The following is a 23655-nucleotide window of genomic DNA, read 5'->3' on the forward strand; positions in this document are numbered from 1 at the left end:
GCATTTTAGTATCTGTTAATTAGTTAGTTAGTCGTTTAGAGAAGGGGGAAATAGTATAAATAAGAAAAAAGAGTAGCAAAACACTATGATTTTTGTATTAAAATTTAGTGGTTTTTATCCTCATGTCTAAAGACAATGCAAGGCTCTTGGATGCTTGTATTGCTTTATTAAGACTAATGGTGATGATGATGTATGATTCTGACTACAAATCAGAAGATCACTTGTATTCTGAAGTGTTGCATTGCTCTCCTCCCTACGATCAAGCTCAAGACCAAATAAGGAGGTCCTACAATCAAAGACACAGAAGGGACAGAATGCTATCTACAACAAGGGCAGAAGGATGCTGATTAAGTCCTAGGATAATGGTTGTATATAGGATAGTCATTCTGTATATTGTTAAGTTGTATTCTGTTTTCTTAATTAGTTATGAGTTAGTTATAACTGACTAGTTTAGAATGTGTGCTAGACACATGTGCTTTTCTTGAAGTCTCACTATGTATATACATGAGACTCTCTTCACACCTTTGTAATTAAGTAACATCATTCACACAATCAATAAAATTCTTTTTCTTCTGTTTTCTGTTATGGTATCAGAGCCTTAGGCTCATTACAGCCCTTTTTTTCCTTGTATCCTCTTCACCTTCTCCTGAACATTGTTGACAACAATGGTTAGGATAAACCACACAAAGAGCACTGCAAATCCAACTTCAAAACAGTCTAGCGTATATTTTCTGCACCCTACAGATTCAGGGCAAAAGATCATTACAAAAATCTTTAATGGGGTAGGTTTTAAAGATTGGAAGAGGGCAATGGAAATTGCTTTGTCAGGGAAGAACTAATTAGGGTTTGTCGATGGGACTGTCAAAAGATCCACATCTAGCATTGTGCCTGCAAAGGCTTGGGGCAGAGTTAATAATGTTGTAATGGGGTGGTTATTGTCTGTGATTGATGAAAAGATTGCAAACAACCGTACAATGGCTCAAAACGGCTAAGGATATTTGGGATGAACTTGAAGAAAGATATAGACAAACCACTTGTGCACAACTTTTTTCAATTCAAGAAAAGATAAGCAAGGCAGTACAGTCCAGTAATGAAAGTGTTGAAAGTTTCTTTACTAAAATGAAGGGGTTGTGGAATGAATTAGACAATCTAGACCCACAACCAGTTTGTGTTTGCTCTGGATGCAGCGGTAAAGTTAACAAGAAAATGATCAAAATTCAACAGGGAAGGAAGCTGATGGAGTTCTTGATGAAGATGAACCCTAAGTATCGACACATCAGAAGCAATATACTGATGATAAAAGAGCCTCCATCAGCAGCAGAGGCTGATAAAATTCTTATGCGGGAGCAGACACATCAAGAATTGAGTAAAAGTACTCATGTAGAAGAACAAGAAACACCCATAGCTTGCAGAATAGAGAATAAAAGAAAGTATGGTGAGAAGGGAAAATTTGTGCAAAGTAAGAAAGCAAGTTATTACTGTGAACATTGAAAAATTCATGGCCATAGCATGGAAAGATGCTGGAAAATTCATGGGTATCCACCCAATTATAGGCCAAATACATGGAAGAAAGAAACAGTTGGGAAAGCCAACACAGTGCAGACCAATACACAACATGAAGAAAGGCATATTGAGCCAAAATTGACACAAGAACAATATAACACGTTGATGAGTTTCCTCAGCACACAACCTGATACAAACAGTAAAGAACCCTCAATGGCTACCTCTGCACACTTTGAAGGTCAGTGTAGTTTATATGTTTCAAGGCCCTCTACATGGATTCTTGACAGTGGGGTCTCAGATCACATTTGTTGTGATTCATCTTTGTTTAGACAGCAACAATTTTCTTTACGGAAAACACAATACTATCATTATACCAGATGGTATACAGGTTAAGGTCAAAATGGTAGGCACAGTTAAACTAAACAATGGCTTAGAATTAAAAAGAGTTTTATATGTGCCAGATTTTAAGTACAACCTTATTTCAGTGCATAAACTGTGTCTAGATAAGAATATAAAGATAAGTTTTATTGTTGATCTTTGTGTAATGCAGGATGGTTTGAAGAAGCCTTTGCTTCTTGGTAAATTGAGGAACAATCTCTACTATGCTGAAGAGAAGTTAGTTTCAATGACAAATGAAACTCTCTCACAACAATACATATCGTCTGCTGAAGCATACAAGAATAAAAACACACACAATGCTGCTAGATGTGTGCAAGAGAAGATGTCACTTAGTCAAGAAAAAATTGAACTGTGGTATCTTAGGTTAGAGCATATGCCATTTAACAGGCTTAATATAGTCTTTTCTTATTTGCAATGTAAAGAATTTGATAAGAACTTATGTACTTTATGCCCCTTGGGAAAACAAACCAAGAAACCCTTTAATAAAAGTGCTATAAAAACAACAGATTCTTTTCAATTAGTCCATATTGACTTGTGGGGACCATTGAAATTTACTACTAAGATTGAAGTGCAATACTTTCTGCACTGTTGTGAATGATTACTCCAGATATACCTGGGTAATTTTCATCAAAAATAAAAGATTTTTTGGAAGTTTTCAAAACTTTCTATGAGCTAGCAAAGACTCAGTTTGGAAAACAAATAAAAATTGTGAGGACTGACAATGCTCATGAACTTAGCAAAGGAGAATTCCTTGATTTTTACAAAAGTAAAGGTATTTTGCATCAATCCAGTTGTGCAGAAATACCACAACAAAATGGAGTGGTGGAACACAAACACCTCTTAGAGGTAGCAAGAACCTTGTATCATCAATCAAAAGTCTCCTCTATGTTCTAGGGTGATTGTGTTTAAAGTGCAGCACATACCATAAACAAGATGCCCCTTATACCTTTGAATAACATGACACCATATGAAAAACTATATGGTGTCAAGCCCTCATGATTTATTAAAGTATTTGGATGTTTATGCTTTGCATCAACACTAAAAAGGGATAGAAACAAACTTTCAGAAAGAGCAGACCCATATGTATTCATAGGATATTCTCAACACCAAAAAAGGTACAGTGTGTATAATCTAAAAACTAAGGTTGTGTTTGTGTCCAGGGATGTAACATCCCATGAGAAATGTTTTCCATATAGGTTTAATACACCTGATATTACGCTAATGCAGAAAATATTTGTGCCTAAATCTAATCTGTACTCTCAAAATTCTGATTCTGAGGATCACAATCAGACAGAAGAACCAAACACACAAGTTTCACCCATCAATGATCCTTTACATCATGACAGTAATGAATTACCTAATGAAAAAACAAGTGTCTTCCCATTACAAAGGCCTGAAAGGTTAAAGAAGCAACCTCACCATCTAAAAGACTATCACTGTAATACTAGTATACACTCTCATTGGTGCAATATGATCAGCTTCTGTGTACTTTCAGACACTCATAAACAGATTGCACAGATAAATGAAGGCTATGAAGAGCCAAAATCATATAAAGAGGCTTCCTTAAACCCTAAATGGGTAGAAGCTATGAAAAAGGAAATCAAAGCCTTATCTGAAAACCATACATGGGAAGTCGTTTCTTTGCCCATTAGCAAAAAGTTTATTGGTAATAGGTGGGTTTATAAGGTCAAGTTAAGGTCTGATGGCACTTTAGAAAGATTCAAAGCCAGGCTTGTTGCAAAGGGCTACAATCAGAAACAAGGTGTAGACTATGAGGAAACATTCTCCCCAGTGGTCAAAATGAACACCATTAGGTGTCTCTTGGCTGTTGCAGCAACCCATAGTTGAATTGTAAACCAACTGGATGTAAATAATGCATTTTTGCATGGAGATTTACATGAGGAAGTGTATATGGCAATGCCACAAGAAATTCACAATCTACTATCTATATAGCTAAGAACCCAGTTTTCCATGATAGGACCAAGCACATAAAGATAGATTGTTACTTTACAAGAGACAAAGTCTTAGAGGGCCTGATTCAGTTGTCCTATTTGCCTACTCAACATCAACTAGCAAATATTTTGACAAAGGTCCTGCCTTCTTCTAAATTTAATCATTCTTTTGACCAAACTAGGAGTGTGTAAACCCTCTCCTAGTTTGAGGGGGATATTAAGACTAATGGTGATGATGATGTATGATCCTAATTACAAATCAGAAGATCAGCTTGCATTCTGAAGTGTTGCATTACTCTCCTCCCTACAATCAAGCTTAAGACCAACTAAGGAGGTCCTACAATCAAAGGCACTGATGGGACAGAATGCTACCTACAACAAGCGTAGAAGGATGTTGATTAAGTCCTAGGATAATTGTTATACATAGGATAGTTATTCTGTATATTGTTGAGTTGTATTTTGTTTTCTTCATTAGTTATGAGTTAGTTATAACCGACTAGTTTAGAATGTGTGCTAGGCATGTGTGCTTTTCTTGAAGTCTCACTATGTATATACATGAGACTCTCTTCACACCTTTGTAATTAAGAAACATCATTCACACGATCAATAAAATTCTTTTTCTTCTGTTTTTTGTTATGCTTAAATCTATTGTAATCTTGAATCACAGAAAAACACATTCATTTACGTTCTCTCCTTAATTATGCCATATTGTTTTGCCCATCCACTATTAGTTTGGAACAATGACTAATAAAATTTAGGGTAAATTGTTATGATAAACAAACATACTTGATCCGCTGAAAATGAACCCATCTATTATCTATTTTAAAATATACCACTTATTAGCTATGTTTGCTAAAAATAAACCGATCTATTGTTTTTAACAATCTTTAAAACTTCTTTGCAAGTCGAATTTAGGAATAAACAGTAGTTGAGTTTATTTACAATAATTATATTGAATAGGTGCTTTAGTTAAAAATAAACAATTGATGGGTTTATTTTCGGCGAATTGAGCAAAGGTTGAAAAAAGCCTATCCACCAAACTAATTACAAACATCAATAGAAGTACATTGAAGCAGCAGAAAGAAAAACTTACGTTCCTGAAAACAAGAGAATTCCAGCACTCATAAGACCTCCAAACTACAAACAGCAATATGTCATAATGATATAAAAAAATTACAGCGAAATTACAAATACAAATAAGAAATAAATTACTGATAGAACCAAAAATGAATTAAATAAGAAAACACACATACGAGAGTGCACCAAATGGTAAAGAGAAGCTGTTTGCCAAACCTGTTGATAATTTTCCGAATTTCCAATTTTCAGAGCAAAAATGATGAGTAAACCACGAAAAAGTAGAAAATAAGGCAAACCTGTTTATAATCGGGATCATTAGGCTTAAAACGATGGGCACCATAAGCACCCTATCCGACTGCAACTGCCCCTAGAATTGAAAAACTAGGTTTAGTTAGTGATGAATTGATTGAAGATATCCTGATTCCTGTAACAAGTACACCTAGCACTAGCAGCAACAAAAGCTGGAGTGGAATGTACCAGATATAGTAGCAGCTTTGTGCCAAATTAGAGGATCCATTCGAGTTTACAACATCAACTTTCTGCACAAAGAACCAAAGAAACTGCGAGCACTAGTGTTTTTCCTAAATAAATGCTCTCTCATCACTTATTACTCATACTACGCTTGGTCAAAATACTCTCTAAATTTTGTTGTAGAGGGTTTGCGGAAATATCTAACTTTTTAAAGAATGCTTTTAAAATTTCATTTTCAATTAATTATTTATTTTTCTCTTTCAAGTTCTATTTGTGGTTTTCAATCTCCATTTTTTTCTCTTAAACTCTATTGTTGTTTATGCTCTATTTATTTTCTTTAACATTTACAAAACCATCAAAGTTATGTATTTATACTTCATTTTTATCATTTTCGTTTTTAAAGCTTTCATTTTTATTTTTTTGCGTTGATTGTGTTATATATTAGTTAGATTTACAGTTTTCTAATATTTTTTTTTAAATTAAGGTTCATCAATGGTGCAAATAGTGATGTTGAAGAAGACAATGTCTATTGTTTAGAAGAAATTAATAAAAGCAATTGTAGTTATAAAATAATATATTTAGGATTATAACATTATATATTTGGAGTTATAATATAATATATTTGTAATTATAACATAATATATTTGGGGTTATAACCATAATATATTTGGAGTTATAACCATAATATATTTGGGGTTATAACATAATATAGTTGGGATTAGAACAAAATATATATTTGTGGTTATAACGTAATAGATTTGGGTCTATAACACTACATATTTGTGATATAATACTACAAAATTGATATTATAATAATACAAGCAAATATATTATGTTATAAAACCTCAAATATATTAAGTTTTAATTCCAAATATATTGAGTTATAATTTCAAATATATTATGTTATAACCTTAAATATATTATCTTATAACCCCAAATATATTATTTTAACCCCAAATATATTATGTTATAACCCCAAATATATTATTTTAACCCGAAATCATAAAAATTAGCTATAATTATCTTCTTCAACATCATTGTTTTCCACCATTGATGAATCTTAATTTTTTAAAAAACAAATCAGAAGAACCACAATTGCTTTTATTACCTTCCCCAAATATTAACATTGTTGTGTTCTTCAACATCACTATTTTCCACCATTGATGAAGCTTTATTTAAAAAAAAAACCACAATCTGATTTATTACTAAATAATGTTTTATTTTGCTTGGGAATAGGCAATTAATCAGAAAACTTTTCATCTTCTAAAAAGAAAGCGGTTTTCTTTGCTTGGGAATGACAGGCACGTGTTTTTTTTTAAAACGACAGTTTTTTTAAATTAATATATTTATTACAGAATGAAAGTGGGCTGGGCTCTTAAGAGTCGTCTTTAGAAAAGTCGGTCTCTCAAGAGAGAGCTTGTTATTTTTATTGCGTAGTTATCCTTTTGAATTTTTATATTATTTTTAGTATTTTTCATAAATCTATTTCATCAATTTTTCTCTAAAAAAAGCTTTGAATTAAAATTGAACATAGAAACAATATAGTTGACAAATTTGATCACTCAATTAATTACTAATTGAATGATTTCGCAATTAATATTAATATCATCAGTGATTAAACTAAAATCATTTCATGCATATTAAAATAATTAAAAAAGTATTAATAATTAACTAAATTATTATATTAATTAAATAAAAACTTAAAATAATTAATATTAATTAATTACTAAAAACTAATAAGTAAATGAATCAAGAATATTAATACAAAAAGAAAAAATTGAAATTTAATACATGTTCACTTTTTTTGGCTATAACTTTTGATAGAAACTTCACATTAACGCAAGGTTTGCGCCATTAGAAACTAGACTTTCATAACTTTCCAACGATATATTATACGTCGACAATCGAATGAGAAATGACAATCGTTTAAATTTTGCATTGATTTTTAGTACACCCAATCGCACAAACTTTTAAACGGTCTTCATTTCTCACTGGTTATTAAAATTAAGAATCTAATATATCGCTGAAAAGCTATTGAAGTATAGTTTCTAATGCCGCAAACCTTGCATTAATGTAATTTTTCTATCAAAAGTTATGGCTACAAGAGTGAACATGTATTACCAGCACAAACAAACTTTAGACGATCGTATTTCTCGCTTAGTTATCGGAATTGGGCACATAATATATCATTGGAAATCTTTTGAAGTCTGATTTCTAATGCCGCAAATATTGCGTCAATGTAATTTTCCTATAAAAAGTATGGCCAAAAGAGTGAACATGTATCAACTGTCAGCACAAAGCTTTTGTATTATAAACACTTTTCTTCTCTTTTACTCATCGTCTCTGTAAACATTTTCAATCAAGCTAAAATTCAATGTTAATGAAATAAAAATATAACTATTAATTTAATAAATAAATTTGACCAAGTCGCACAAAACGTGCAACTTGGCCTAAGTTGAGTCGTACAAAACACGCAGCTAGGCTATTTTTCGAGTTTTTTTTTTTATAAAAAATCTTTTTTATGATTAATATTCTTTATTGAATTTAATTATTATTAATAATTTTAGTTTAATGATAATAATTTTTTATTTTATAATTAAAAATGGATTCAAGGTTTTGTAATTTCATCAAAAAAAGGTTACGACAAAACGAAAAGGATGGCGACTTTTAAAGATTGGATATCTTTATTCAATTCCACATTAAACTGAAGGAAGAAATGACATTCAGTTTTATTTACTTTTATTGATTTAGCTTGTTTGTAGTGATTGAAATTAATTTTTACTAATGGTAATTGTTTTGTACTTATTAAAGTTGATTTTTGTTGATTAAAACTGAATTTTAGTTATTAGTTAAAGCTTTTTATTATTGATTAAAATTGATTTTTAGTGATTAAAATTGATTTTTACTGATTATAACTAATTTTACTTATTAAAACCAATCTTTACTGATTATATTGATTTTTACTAATTAAAATTGATTTTTGCTAATTAGGTAAACTAAACATGGCCTGAGTGAGAAAAATAATGAAAGTTAAGTTTGGGTTGATAGTAAAAAGAGAGTCACAATCATCATCATACTCAGTATATTTGCTTATAGAAACTATAACTGTGGGTTGGGTTGAGTCAAGACAATTAATAAAGTGAAAATGCATGAACCATAGAAAAATAAATAAAATATAAATCATAAGGCGCCAACAATATTCATGACAATGATAATTAACGGTATAGAACACAAATTTAGTGTCATTGGCTAATTTAATCCTTAGTCAAGTCCTCGGAGAGAAGCAAGTCATTCATGTCATTTCTAATTTGCTCATTCCACATTTTCTTAGATCTACCACAACTTCTCTTTTCGAGAGCATTAATGTTTTTTACCCTTCTTACAAGTGCGTCAATTATCTTTTTTGTGCATATATTCAAACAATATCGATCTACTTTTACACAACTTTGCACATCTCTCTCACCATTGGGTTCCTAACCTTATCTCATATAGTGTTCTCACTTATCTACTTTAATATACGCATCTTTCGTACTTCATCTTACGCTCATTTATCTTATATTGCACTCATCACTTTAGGATACTCTAGTTTAATTTATTCATCTATTATTCTTGGCTTGTTTGCAATCTACAATTTCAATATGAGTATGAGTGAGTAGTTTGTTTTGGCTTAGGCTAGGCATCATCACCATGTATGTAGTTTGAATTGCTTTCTTTACCTTTGGCTTGGTTATGTTGTTTATGGTTTAAGATGGATTTTGCTATCATGTTGTAGTGTCGTTAAATTGAGGGCGAGAGTCGATTTTTAACGATAATCTATGTGTAAAATTTAAAACATGTCCATGAGAATAGATAAATGCTTTGATTAGAAATGTTGAATGTGTGCTTCATGTCTTAAATTATGCTTATCTCCATGAGAATAAGTAGTTGAGTATGTTTAGGAAGCTTTTGTTGCTCGAGAGAGAACATTAAAACTTATGATACATTCTTCTCCATAACAAAATATCCATGACCTTAGGTTAATGTTTAGTAAACACTACTTTGGTGAGAAAGCCTAGCCTATGTCTCTTAGCTTATTGATCATTTTATCCTTGCTTTTAGTTCATTGTATCCTTATTTACTTTTATCCTTTATTTTAATTAAGTACTTTTAATTGCTTGTTTTAATTAATTCTATCTCCAAACATCATATTATACATTTTCGAACACACTAATCGATCGAGAAACTATTAACTTAACCCCCACTCCTTGTGGATTCGACCCGGTACTTGCCGACGTACTACGCTACGCCGTGCACTTGCGGTATTACTATTGAAGGACATAAAGTCCCGATCAAGGTACTGGCAAAACATGTGAGATATGCTATTGTTGAAGTATGTTTGTTCTTCAAGCCAATATATAGTTAAGCGCTTGATCCCTTGAAACGTAATGTTGTTCAAGCCGATGTAATTGAAACTTTATGCAACTTTGAATTGTATTTCCCACCTTTTTCTATTGACATAATGGTTCATTTAATAGTCTATTTCGTTTGTAAAATCAAGCTTTTAGGTAATTACATATGAGGGTTGTATGATTCGAGGCAGTATATAAGCGATGAGATTGGTAATTACATATAATGTAAGAGTATATGGGAATGGCAAAACCTATTGAGCTTTCTCCCTCTCAACATGAAAGGAGACGAGGAAAAGGAACAATTGACTCAAAATTTATCACACCTTCTAGAGATAGTTGCCCACAAGCACACTTATATATCTTGTATCATATTTCTAATGTCCATCTCTTTTTGAATGAACATTTTGATATATTGCGGGCAAAAAATCTTCTAAAGGGGATAAAGCATAGATACAGTTGCATAATCAGATATTTCTTGATTGGTTTCATAATCGAGTTATATGTGAACAACTTGAGGGCGTGCCTAAAAATGTTAAGTGGTTTAGTTTTTCCTCATCCATATATAGGTTGAACTACCTCCACCGGGATGAGAGATGGCCTTGCAAACTCCTCCACTAATGGCACTTGTAATATTGTTGGTGAACCAGTTAAGGAATAAGAAATTTTGAAGAAAAAGAACACCACAAAGAAAATTTCACCCACCTATTTCTAGAAGCTTTGGAAGCGATGTACATCTTCTTAGCCCTAGTGGACATCTTAGAACTTGTGGTCTTGTTGTGATCTTGGCAGCACTAGGGGCTCGAGGATCGTATTTTACAATGGCAGAGGTTGGGCACTTGTTCTCGGTACAGGAACGACTTAGGCGCTGACTTAGAGGTAGAGACCCCTTTGGCAGGAACCTTAGACACATTGGGTAATCCTTGACTTAGGAAGGAGTGACACTGGCGTAGAGGTTCCACAAAATAGGTGGGTTCTAGAAATCCTTCCCAGTAGGGGCAACACTAATTTTTCTCTAATACTTATCTTTGGGATTTTTTTTAATTTCTTCCGGCTCACCCTGGCTGTAACATTCTCTACAAAGAAATTTTATATTTCTTATCTCTCCAAATGTCGCCTAAATCATACCTATATGAAATGAAAGTCTCAAAGAGGTTTAACAATGAAAAACAAAATGAAAAATATAAGCAAAGATGAACTCAAATGTTTATGAGGTATCTTGGATACCTCCCCCTCAAATATAGTTTATTATATTGAAGTCAACAATTACAAGTATAATAAACCTCCTCTTATCTTGAGAACAATATCTGAAGATCACAAATAATAGAGCAAAGTAAGAACACTCTCAAGCTTCTAACAATGCACTAGACTACTCTCAATATGTGTGTTTTTGGTGAATGTTTCTATGAGTGATGAATCCTATTTATAGGCAAGGTATTCATCACTCTTAGAATTCCCTTATAAATCACCATAAACTACCTATGTTAATTAACCATAGTAATAAACATCACAATAAACATTACATTAAACGAAGAAGTAATGCACTTATTCAATGACTACACTAAGAATTCTGACCAAAACAGAATCTTATGTAGTCTGCTCGACTGCCGCTCGATCGAGCCACTACCTCGCTCGGTCGAGCGAGTCTCCAGTACGCTATTGACTTGTTCTGACGATTATGCTCGACCCACTCACTCCTTGCTCGACCCGGCCATGTTCGCTCGACCGGTCGAGCGAAGCTACTGACTCCCCCTTCTTGTTGCTTCGACTAAATAACCAACATCAAACATTCCAAACCTTAAACCATCCATATACGACACATTTTTATCGACCCTCTCCAAAATACAAGACAAAGCATGTTTGATTAGATGTTCAATATTAACGTCATTATTAAGATTGTTGACACTTGCTTTAACACTATACATGGCGCTAGAAATGATTTTGATTTTGAAACCCACAAATGAAAAGCATGTGGAAATTATACTACTTAGCTTGTTAAAGAATGTAACTCTCATTAGCAAGAAACAAAAGAGTAAACTTGTAGTTAATGTAAAGTATTAGTAGTAATTAAAAAACTCCAACCAGAAAGGAAGAAAGCAAAGGCACAGCAAAATGATTGTGAATGTGATACCAAACTTAGAACTAGACTTTACCCAAAAAGTGGAAGAAAGTTTTACCCTCTTTTTCTTAATGATCTGATCAATCAAAGTTGGCTACTCTAGAAGACCAATTTTTAGCAATTTGGAAGCTTGTACTTCCTCAGTTACATATTAGTTTCAAATGAATAATAAATTATTCATTTATCACTTTTAATTTGTGATTAGTTTTTAATCTATAAGTTAAAACTTAATCAAATAAGATCTTGTTTGATTCGCCACGTTGTAAAGATTGTTAATATCAAATTTTTATAATTTTTTATTATATATAACTAAAAATATTAAGAATTAAATTAGTGCATTAAATTGCGTAAAAAAAACAAATATTACAAGTAAATTGAAACCGTGAAAGTATTTTTTATATTAATTAAAATTGTTTTGTGCTGGTAAATCGATAGCTACCTGCATTTCTTCCTTTCTTTGTTGTCTTGGACAATTTGTCCGCTAGTTTTTAGCTAAATCTGCCCGTTGTCTAGGCCTTCACCTAGATTCTCTCACCTATTTTCAACTACAAGTATCCCTATAATTATTCACTTTAGGAGTGAGGACTACTTTTCATTTTCCTTATTTTACTACTTCCTCTATTCTCATATACTTGCTACATTTTGTTTTGGGCACTATTCATCGTTCAGGCTTATTTTATATATTGTGGCTAATATGTAAGTAAAAATATAGTCAAGTGGGATCTTGTTCGAATTGTCTAATTGTATACTTTCATAATATTAACTTTTTATAATTTTTAGAAGTGCATAAGTCAACATATAAAATAAACAAAATAATACATTGGATTGCGTAAAAAGTCAAATGTAGCAAGTATAATGGAACAGAGGAAGTAATTAATAGTAATTGCTTAATTTCATAATTAATTTATTAATCAACCTACGGATTTGTTTATTTATTAATTGTGAGTTTAACTATATTATACGAATAATCCATCTTCTAAATCAAGACCCAATGACATGTTTAATCATTTTCTATTCGTTTTTAAATTGATTGTCTTCTTAGTGAAGATGCATTGACCATGTTTAATTTTATCATATTCTATTCATTCTTAAATTGGTTATTGGCGGATATATTTTCTCTCTATCACAAAATTTCACTACGAATAACATTTTTTTTAAAAAAAAAACATTTACTTATATTACGATCGATTCAAATTGTTTTATCAATAATTGAAAATTGTAAATGGGACAATATCAATCAAAGAGACGAAGTTTAAGCCAACATTATAACCACGGAGTAAATTATTCTTTTCATTTTCGGTCAAAAAAATCATTTGATAGGATATCAAAACAAATATTGAACAAAAAAAAGGAAAGAAATTGTATAGGTAAATTTGATAGTAAGATTGTAATTAGTTATAAGTGGATCTTAGTGATAATCTTAGTAGTTAGTACTATAAAAGGAATATAAGATTTTAGAAAATATAATGAAATAAAATAATCTTCTTCTCTTCTAAATTTCTTCTTTTCTCTCTCTCTTCTCTATTTACATGGTTGCTGGAGATTAACAACCATAACAAAAATAACATGTAACAACATTAAAGCACTAAGGAAAAAGCAATTTAATAACAATTCTCAGTTAGTTGGATCTTATGGGGTACAAATGAAAATTTTCACCATTTTATGGAGTTTTACATTAATTATAATTTTAAGTATTACAGGAAAGTTTTCAAAAAGATTTTTATTAGAAAATACAATATACAATAAAAGAATTGAAAAATTGCAAATCACGATTTTATAGAGTTTCACCAAACAAATTATTTTTACAGGTTAAAATATAATTATGAGATATTCAAATCATGTTCTCTTTAATATGCAATTGCATCTTTCTTTAAAATTTTTATTTATATGTATTTTCATAGTAACATATTTCGTACATTGCACGAATTTGTGTACTGGTAAGAAAATAAAACATTAGATGTGAATATGCTAAATGAACAAACAAGACATTTCAATAGAATATAGACAATATAATTTTGAGTTTTTTTTATTACTTTCTTTGTCCTAGAAAATTGCTTTACTTTTGTTTAATCTGCCTTATTAAATTTGCCCATATTTTTATTCTTATTTATATTCCACATATTTTCTTTAATTATCATCTGAAGTATATATTTAACTTACCTTTTTCATGTCATATATATTCACCCACTATTTTTGATTACTCACTAATTACACATAGGGCAAATATGGATAGAGGGCATACTTGTTAATTTTGAAATGAATTTATCGATCTTGATACGCGTTAGAATCATTGCTACTAATTTCTAATTTAAAAATTTATGAGTGAATTAAACATTAACAAAGACATTAGTATTATTAATTAAATCATGATTTTGGTTTTACAAGAAATTCATGTAAAAAACTGTGGCCTGCAATTGACTTAATGAGTTATTATCATTTACTCATCTTTCACTAACCTTAAGCGTGTACGTAAAAATGATTGATTCATTTAGATATATATGTAAACTTTTACGGATAAGTGTGCGAACTACTTACCTTTATGGAGAATGGGTATGATTTATCCGCATTTTTCAGGAAAAAAAACCTCCATCTGAACCCTACCTTGTGCGGAATACTGAAGTGTCTTTTTGCATTTATCTTTTTTTAAATTACTAATGTATAAGCTCGTTTTGGATATTAATGAGTTTTAAAGTACGAACAATATGCTTTTTATTAAGTGGCAATTGATAAATAACTAATTTATCAATTAGATTGAGCGCTAATATGCTCAATTAACCGAGAAAGTACAATAAATAAAAATTTTCATTACTTATTTACTTAAAATCCAATAATTATCGATGAAAAATATCAAAGTAGCTAACAAGGTCACAAATAACCATTAATTATAGAAACGCGTTTTTATTTTAAAAAAAAAATATTATAACTCTTCATATAAATAAAAAACTAAATACTTATATTAAAATGACAGCACCCTAACTCTTGTAAATGTAGCATCTTGAGTAAAATGGAGTAGTAATTACTAGGTATAGCATAGAGGCACATATGACTTTCCTTGTTTAAGTCTAATTAAACACTAACTAATTATAACCAACTATAGAAAATTGCTTCCAAAAAGTATACATTTAAAAGTAAAAAGAGGAGTTACCTAGGAAATATTAATTTCTTCGATTATAATATAAATTTTATTCTATTACACTTACTATTGCACATAAAATTAATAAATGAATGAACAACAAATATAGATGGGTTAAAGAAATATAATATAATAATGTTAACAATTAAGTTTTTTTTTTAAATTTTTTCAGTACAAATAAAAAATAATTATTGAGGAGCAACTAAAAAATGAACTAAGAAGAATCATCCCCCATTTAGAAAGGAAAAAGAAAAAAGAAAAAAGAAAAATGATGATGTGGTAATTAATTAATTTTAATTAAACAATAAAATAAAACTAATTAAACATTGACGGGCTTACAGAGGAAGATGAGAGAAGATGGAAGCGCATCACTCCCAATCCTACCTCCACTTCCATTACTTGTTCCTCCCAATTTCTCGTAATAATCAACACAAAACAATGACAATAAAAGCTGAGCTCCTTGCCTCGTCCAAACTCGCCGAGTCAACTCACCCTCCCCATACCTCGCTGTAGTTCTTTTCTTATTATTAAGTCTCCGAAGAACAGGACGAACACAGAGCATGTAAAGACGCTTATACCCTCCAAGTGCCAAAACAAGAGGTCGAACACCAGGAGGAGGTGACACGTGGCGGAAACAAACATACTCCCAAACGGCGTCGTCTGAGTTAGCAATCGAAGACCAAAGTCGGCAAACACAAGAAGCAACAGCTAATGAACGTCCGTCAAGACGTTTCAAAACCTCCATAACAATGTCTGGATGATCATTGAAACGAAACATGATTGATTTGTTTACCTTATTTTCTGATCTTCTGTGTAACATTTTAGTGTACAAATGAAATAAATAAAATGTTAATCCAAAGGATGGGATTTATTTGAGGTTTGACTTAAAAATAAAGAAAGAGAGAATCGAGGGGAGAGAAGAAAAGGGCAAGGAGAAAAGTTAAGAGGAGAATGCAAGGACCAAGGTGAATAGAGAGTATTGAAAGTGTATAATTTGTTGTTGTTTCATTTATAGTTTTGGAGTTGAGTAAATGTAATAGGAGAATCAATATTCAGTATTCAGTAGTGTTGAATTGAGGAGCAGAGAGCTGTTTGTTTGTTTCATTTGTTGTTTCTTTCAAGGAAAGAGGCTTTGTTTTTTTCTGGGCTTTTTTTTTTTTTTTTTTTTTTTTTTTTTTTTTTTTTACTTTTTTTTATTATTATTTTTACTTTTACTTTTTTAGATTTTGTTGCTGGACTTTTTAATTAAATAGGACTGCTCGTGTGGAGTGGATAACTATAAAGTTAGTTTTTTTGCTTACTTTCATAATTTCCTATTACCCTAAACTAAATTCAGTTTTTTTTTTTTTTTTTTTTTTTTTTTTTTTTTTTTTTTTAAAAAAAAAAAAACTACTTCTAAACGGCTAATTATGGAGGTATTTAGATATGTGACTTAAATGTTAATGTTAATTAGTCTCAAAATTAAGATTATAGTTCTATGTCAAGGTTTTTTCATTGAAAATTCTCCTGGAACAAATTCATATTTAGTACTATTTATCTGTTCGTATTTCTTATTTATTCTCAAATAAAAATGTTATAAAATCTTCTTATTATGAATCATTGTGTTTTGAAATATCTTTATAAATAAAAATAACTTCATTTGACTAATAAATTTACTAAAAAGTCATCATATATTTACATTTTTAACCATAAAAAATTACTTGCATTAGTTATTTGACATTAATAGTATCAATCTCCTCATTAAACTCTTTTCTTTTTACTAGATCATTTTACTTACTTTTATGATTGTTGATTCAATTAGGAACGGGAACAGCAACAAGAGGGGGGGTGAATTGTTGTTGTTGCAAGTTTAAGCGATTGTGCCCTGTTTTTGCGGAATTATTCAAAATAAATAAAGCTTAAACTAAGAGCAAAATAATAAGAGAGACACACGATTTTACGTGGAAACCTTTTGGGCCTAAACAAAAGGAAAAACCACGACCACTTGGGATTTTCAAAAACTCCACTATGTTTAAGGCAATTAGTTACAATCACAATAAACACCTTACTTCACTCGAAGCGAAACAACTAGGCCAACTCTTCACTCTCTAATTGCTTTACTCAAAGCAACAAACTTAGCTTTACAATAAGCTAATCCTCTCTAGCTTCACTAAAAGCTATCTAACTTCCCCCTTAGACTCACCCGAGTCTAATTACATAAACTCTCAAAAACCCTTACAAAAAGGATAGAAATTCTCTAAAATAAATCAAAGAGTTGCATCAAGAAAATATTATAAATTAATTGGCAATTTTAAGAACAAAATATTTCTTGTAAAATCCAACAAAAACGTATGAAAAACACTTAAGCACAAAACGTTGGATTACTTCTCTTTTTTTTAAAAACCGGAATTATCTTGCAATTTATAGAAAATAATATTCCTAAGAAAGTGGAATAATCCAATCCATCATCCCACTATCAAGAGATCATGGGAGTAATGTGGATTAAGCAAACACACGGTTATTTCCATAAGATTTGATTAAGTCAAATCACACGTGTACATAAACAATAACCGCTGTTCCTTTAATAACCGCTGTTCCCTAAAGTAGCAGTTTCTTCAGTAGTAATTCCTGTTCCCCAAATTAATGGCTGGAACTTCATGCTATATTTAGAAAACGGTTAATCTTAGTGGGAATGATTGTTTGCTAATTTTTAGGAATAAAGACCGGCTGAAAAGATTTGCTAAGACCAATTCAAAGTTAGTTAATTCTATTTTTAACAAATCCAAGATTTATTAAAAATAGATCCTAAAATAAAGGATCTTAACGAATTAAAACGTGAATCCATTTTATTCAATAAAAACGATTTGCCAATTAACTTAAATAAATTTTTACTGCAACAATTTAATTTAAAATACATTAACTAAAAATAATAATTAAAATATGATAATCAGAATTTTCAGTCAGCGTAGTCAACCTTCAGCTCAGGAACAGTGTGCTGTCTCCAGACTTCAGTTTAGCTAGAACATCCAACTTGGGAACAGTAGATCTGCTGTCTCCATTTTACATCCCAAGTGATATACTTCTCCTAACATCAATTGAAACCTTTTGACATGTACGTTTCCATAAGCTAAGGCATAGGTACTATCAACGATCATAATCATAATCATAATCGGATATCGACCTGCACAATCTCTAAACACATATTTGCTAAAGTGTAGTCATCATCAAAACTCAAGAGGTCCAACAAATTCCCCCTTTTTGATGATGACAAACTTTCAAACAAACTTAAAAATAAAATAGAGTAAACCAATGTTGAAGAGTAAGTTAGAGATCAAAACAACTCTTCTTAACCAAATATCATGATACATGTTACTCTAAAAATAATCAAAACAACAACTTAAATTATTTCAGCATAAAATCAAACAATGAAGAAAATTATATAATCATCCATAATCAGAATTAAAAGAAATCAGCATAACTTAACTTGAAATAACAAAACAAGAAGTCAGTAACTTCCAACAACTAACAAATCATTAACTTCCAACAACTAACAAAATTAGCAACACACAAACATCAGAAAAACAAACCAGCACCTTAATCCATAAGTCCAACATAATAGATTTAACTAGATCTCAAACATGCTCAAGCATTATTTAAGTTTGTGCCAAATATTCCCCCTTTTGACATCATTCAAAAAGAAGATAAGCAATCAAACCACAGCACTAAACATATAGTTATAGTCAAAGAGAGAATAAGGATGCACAAATTAAAAAGCAATAACAATGAATGCAAGCATGATAAGCAATGACTAATCAAACCTAACAGTTAGTAGCATATGTAAAAAGGTTTAACAAAGTTAACAATGTTTAAGAGGTGTACCCCAGCTGGTACCAAAAGAAAGAAATTGTTTAAAGAGAGAGACAGCAGCAATGAAAATAATAAAAGGGAAACTATGAAGCAGGAGCATCTTCATCAACATATTCCGTTTCCACCTCAACTGTATCCAATTTAGCGCCAAGACGAGCCTCCATCTGAGTCATCTGGTCAGCTAAAGAGGCTAGGGAAACACGGATCTCATCTTGAAATTTGAAGAAGCGATCCTGCAAATCATCAAGCTTGAGAAGAATGGAATATAAGGGAGCAGTAGGAATGGTTGCCTGATCAAAGCTGTGTTTGTGAAATGATGGTGATGGTGATCTTGGTGTTGGTGAAGGTAGTGGTGATTGAAAATGATGAGTTGGTGGAGTGGTTGGCTTTGATGAGGGAAAACTATTGGGTTCAGTCCTAGAGTCTTCTTCAAGAGAAACCTTAGATTCCAACCCCTGGTCTTCTTCCTCAGAAGGAACAACCTCCTGTTCCTTAACTCCATCCCCTTCTTTCTCCTGTTCCTCCTTCTCCTCTTCTTCCTTTTTCTCCTGTTCCTTCTCTTCCTTCTCTTCCTCTTCCTCCTGTTCCTCCTTTTCCTTCCCCTCTTCCTCCTGTTCCTCATTATCAGAATCAATCTCAATCTGTTCCACAATATTTTCAAGAATCCCTTCCTCATTTAATTTAAGGCGCAAATTACTCAAACATTTTGCACCTATCATATTGCTGGGACCCATAGGAAAACTATAATCACCCAGTGGAACACCAAACTTTGAGAAAATCCATGACAACAAACCACCATAGCCAACCATACAACGTTTGGCTATACAATCATTTAAATGAGAAATCATCAAGGTAGGAAAACTAATCTTTATGTTGTTCACCATACAGTATATCAGGGTTGCATCTCGAAGACTTACCTCACTACGTTTTGAGTTTCGTGGCAAGATAAACCTTCTAGCAATGTTGTACAGCAACTTATGTAAAGGAGACAGGACATTGTGACTTACTTTCCCCCTTTTTTGCCTAACCCCCAAGCATCTCCAAACATCTTTTTCATCTCTTCCAGAAAACGCAATCTTAGACCCAACATGATAAACATCAAAACCAGTAGCAGGAACACCTAACCACTCTCCTAAAGTCAGACTATCAAATTCAATATCAATATCTTTGATTGAACTAGAACAAACTCCATCATGAACAGCAAAATTAGAAATAAACTCATGCATAATGTCAGGGTAAATGGGGTTGCAGCAATATACGCTCATAAGTGATTCCCATTTTTGAGTTTGTAAAATTTCATGGAATTTAGGAAAGATTGTAGATTCGTACCATTCTTTGTCTAGACCAAATCCTACAGACATTTCTTTAGAAAGTTCTTCAGCATTTGAGTAATGCGTTACCTTCATTTTCTTGGTAGAGTGGGTTGAAGGTTTCTTGGATTCTCTTGTTCTTTTACCACTTGTTTGCGGAGACATAGGGGTGTCCTCTGGTTCCTTTGATGAAGACTTAGGTTTGTGAGTGAGAGAAGGTGGGTAGATAACTCGAAGAGGTACAGGTTGCTTCATTTTAGGACTCTGATTCTTGGTCTTCATGGATGTTTTGAGAGAGAAAAGAAAGAGTAATGGAGAAAATGACGGTTTAGGGTTGAGTGAAAGGGAAAGGGTAATGATTATGAGTGAAAGATGGAACGTGAGGGAGTGGGTTTATTTGTGAGAGGTGACGGTTACTAAATGTTCCATTTTCCTTATTTATGCATTTTGATACAGAGACACGAAATGGAGACAGATGAATTTGATGATTCAACTCCTACTTCCCAAAAAAAAAAAAAATTGCTGGGAAAAAAAATTGTTGTTTTTGTTTGTCTTTTTAATTTTAAAAAGAAAAATGGTAATATTGTGCTACTACCGTCAGATCAAAATAATCATGCAATCATGAGAACATCCAAAGTATATACCTTTAAAAAATGCGTACCTGATCCTTTCGATAATTGATTTTTCAATCAAGATTATTGTGGTTGATTGATCATTTTCAATTTTCATTTTGTCTCTAGGAATCATATATGATACTTCCTTTAATGCAGCTTGATCATGCCAAGTTCCAATCTCATTTTCTCATGCTGTTCCCTTGGAAGCGGTTTGGTCATGATATCTGCTATTTGCTCGTTAGTGTTTACATGCTTAACAATGATATTTTTATTTTCAACATTATCCTTAAGAAAATGATGCCTAATATGGATGTGCTTTACTCGTGAGTGATGTACTGGATCTTTGGATATGCATATGGCACTGGTATTATCGCAATAAATAGGAACACATGCATACTTAATACCAAAGTCTCTTAGCTGCTGCTTTATCCATATCATTTGGGAACAGCAAGCTGCTGCTGCTACGTACTCAGCTTCAGCAGTTGATAATGCAACAGTGTTTTGTTTCTTGGAACTCCACGAAACTAAACATGAGCCAAGAAATTGTACCATACCTGACGTGCTTTTTCTATTAACAAGATCTCCTGCATAATCTGCATCACTAAAGCCTTTCAAATCAAAAACATCACTTTTAGGATAAAATAATGATAAATCATCTGTTCCCTTTAGATATCTCAAAATACGTTTCACTGCAGTTAGATGTGATTCTTTAGGGTTAGATTGAAATCTTGCACATAAACCAACACTAAATGAAATATCGGGTCTACTAGCAGTTAGATATAATAAAGATCCAATCATGCCTCTATACATAGTTTGGTCAATATTTGTTCCATTTGTATCTTCATCTAATCTTACATTAGTAGCCATGGGTGTATGGTTGGTTTTAGCGTTATTCATGCCATATTTCTTAAGAAGTTCTTTTATATATTTTTGTTGATGAATAAAGATACCATTAGCAGTTTGTTTAATTTGCAAACCAAGAAAGAAATTTAATTCTCCCATCATGCTCATTTCAAATTCAGTGCTCATAAGGTTAGCAAATTCTTTACATAGCAATTCATTTGTGGCACCAAAAATAATATCATCAACATATATTTGAACAACTAATATATTGGAACCTTTGTTCTTAAAGAATAAGGTTTTATCAATTTTACCTCTAATAAAGTCATTTTGAATCAAAAATTTTGATAGTCTTTCATACCATTGCCTAGGAGCTTGTTTCAACCCATAAAGAGCTTTATCAAGCTTATAGACATGATCAAGACACGAGGTATTCTCAAAGCCAGGCGGTTGTTCAACAAAAACTTCTTCATCAAGAAAACCATTCAAGAAAGCACATTTCACATCCATTTGATATAATTTAAAGTTCATAAATGCAGCAAAAGAAATTAAAATTCTAATAGCTTCTAACCTTGCTACTGGAGCAAATGTCTCAGTATAATCAATACCTTCTTGTTGATTGTACCCTTTGACCACGAGCCTTGCTTTGTTTCTTACAATTATTCCATGCTCATCTAGTTTGTTCCGAAATACCCATTTCAAACCAATTACCTTTTTGTGTTTCGGTTTGGGTTCTAAATGCCATACTTTGTTCCTTTCAAATTCATTCAATTCATCTTGCATGGCTACAACCCATTCGGAATCCTTTAGAGCTTCTTCGTGATTTTTGGGTTCAAGTGATGATAGGAACGCAAAATGTGCACAAAAATTTCTCATTTGAGATCGAGTTTGTGTTCCTTTATTCAAATCACTTACAATCAAATCAAGAGGATGGTATTTTTGATATCTCCAAGGTTTTGGCATAAAATCTCTTGTGGGAACAGTAGCATGTTCTGGTTCATCAGCTTGATTAACATTCTGTTCAGCTACTGGATCGTTTTGCTCTTCTGTGGGAACAGCTGGATTGGGAACAGTCTGCTGTTCCTGATGTTCTGGCAGTTCCTGAACTCGATCAGTACTTTCTGCTTCTGCTGGAACCGGCTGTTCACCAGCTGTTTCTTGATCATGCACTTTCAATTCTTCATCATCTTCTTCTAAATTTGCAAGACCTATCTTAAAATTATTTGTATCCTGTTCACTTGACAAAAAGTTAGTTTCATCGAAAATTATGTGAACGGATTCTTCCACACTCATTGTTCTTTTGTTATAGACTCTATATGCCTTACTTTGAGATGAGTAGCCAAGAAATACTGCTTCATCACTTCTTTCATCAAATTTACCTATATTCCGTTTTCCATTAACATGTACAAAACATTTGCATCCAAACACACGAAAATAGGCAATATTTGGTTTAACACCTTTAAACAGTTCATAGGGTGTCTTAGAAGTGATTGGTCTTATCAATACTCTATTTAAAATATAACATGCAGTATTAACAGCCTCGGCCCAAAAATTTCTAGGTAAGCCACTAGCAATTAACATAGTTCTAGCCATTTCTTCTAAAGTTCTATTTTTCCTTTCTACAACACCATTTTGTTGTGGTGTTCTAGGGGCGGAAAAATTGTGACTTATTCCATGTTCATTGCAATAACTCATAAAGCTTGAATTTTCAAATTCTTTACCATGATCTGACCTTATGTGAACAATTTGATTATTGGTAGATTTTTGTATTTTGTTAGCGAAAGAGACAAACTCATTAAAGGCTTCATCTTTACTAACTAAAAATAAAGTCCATGTAAATCTACTATAGTCATCAACAATAACAAACACATATCTCTTGCCACTACGGCTTTGTATTCTCATAGGTCCACACAAATCCATATGTAATAATTCAAGCGTTTTTGAGGTGGTCACAACATTCTTTGGTTTAAAAGATGACCTAACTTGTTTTCCTTTGGCACAAGGAT

The 23655-nt window shown here is 31.9% G+C and overlaps 2 protein-coding genes across 2 annotated transcripts; one reads left to right on the forward strand and one right to left on the reverse strand.

The window, feature by feature from the left end:
- The first annotated feature begins 1509 nt into the window (after positions 1-1509).
- Positions 1510-3750, forward strand: LOC130805488 (uncharacterized). The gene is made up of 5 exons (XM_057670265.1): positions 1510-1741; positions 1791-1906; positions 2054-2489; positions 2579-2674; positions 2912-3750. Exons 1-5 carry the CDS (start codon positions 1510-1512, stop codon positions 3748-3750), a joined length of 1719 nt encoding a protein of 572 aa, XP_057526248.1.
- Positions 3751-15145: 11395 nt separating this feature from the next.
- Positions 15146-16061, reverse strand: LOC130806186 (F-box protein SNE). Its single transcript, XM_057671166.1, has one exon. It carries the CDS (start codon positions 15857-15859, stop codon positions 15359-15361), a length of 501 nt encoding a protein of 166 aa, XP_057527149.1. The 5' UTR covers positions 15860-16061; the 3' UTR covers positions 15146-15358.
- Positions 16062-23655: the final 7594 nt, after the last annotated feature.

The sequence above is a fragment of the Amaranthus tricolor genome, chromosome 2 (genome assembly GCF_026212465.1).
Source record: "Amaranthus tricolor cultivar Red isolate AtriRed21 chromosome 2, ASM2621246v1, whole genome shotgun sequence".
NCBI lineage: Eukaryota > Viridiplantae > Streptophyta > Magnoliopsida > Caryophyllales > Amaranthaceae > Amaranthus > Amaranthus tricolor.

What these genes read in the sequence shown, in the direction of transcription:
- LOC130805488 (XM_057670265.1), top strand. Translation starts at nt 1,510, where the DNA reads ATGGAAAGATGCTGGAAAATTCATGGGTATCCACCCAATTATAGGCCA. An exon ending in TACCTCTGCACACTTTGAAG is followed by an intron (nt 1,742 to 1,790) that starts GTCAGTGTAGTT and finishes GATTCTTGACAG; the next exon opens with TGGGGTCTCAGATCACATTT. An exon ending in TACAGGTTAAGGTCAAAATG is followed by an intron (nt 1,907 to 2,053) that starts GTAGGCACAGTT and finishes TGTGTAATGCAG; the next exon opens with GATGGTTTGAAGAAGCCTTT.
- LOC130806186 (XM_057671166.1), bottom strand. Translation starts at nt 15,859, where the DNA reads ATGTTACACAGAAGATCAGAAAATAAGGTAAACAAATCAATCATGTTT.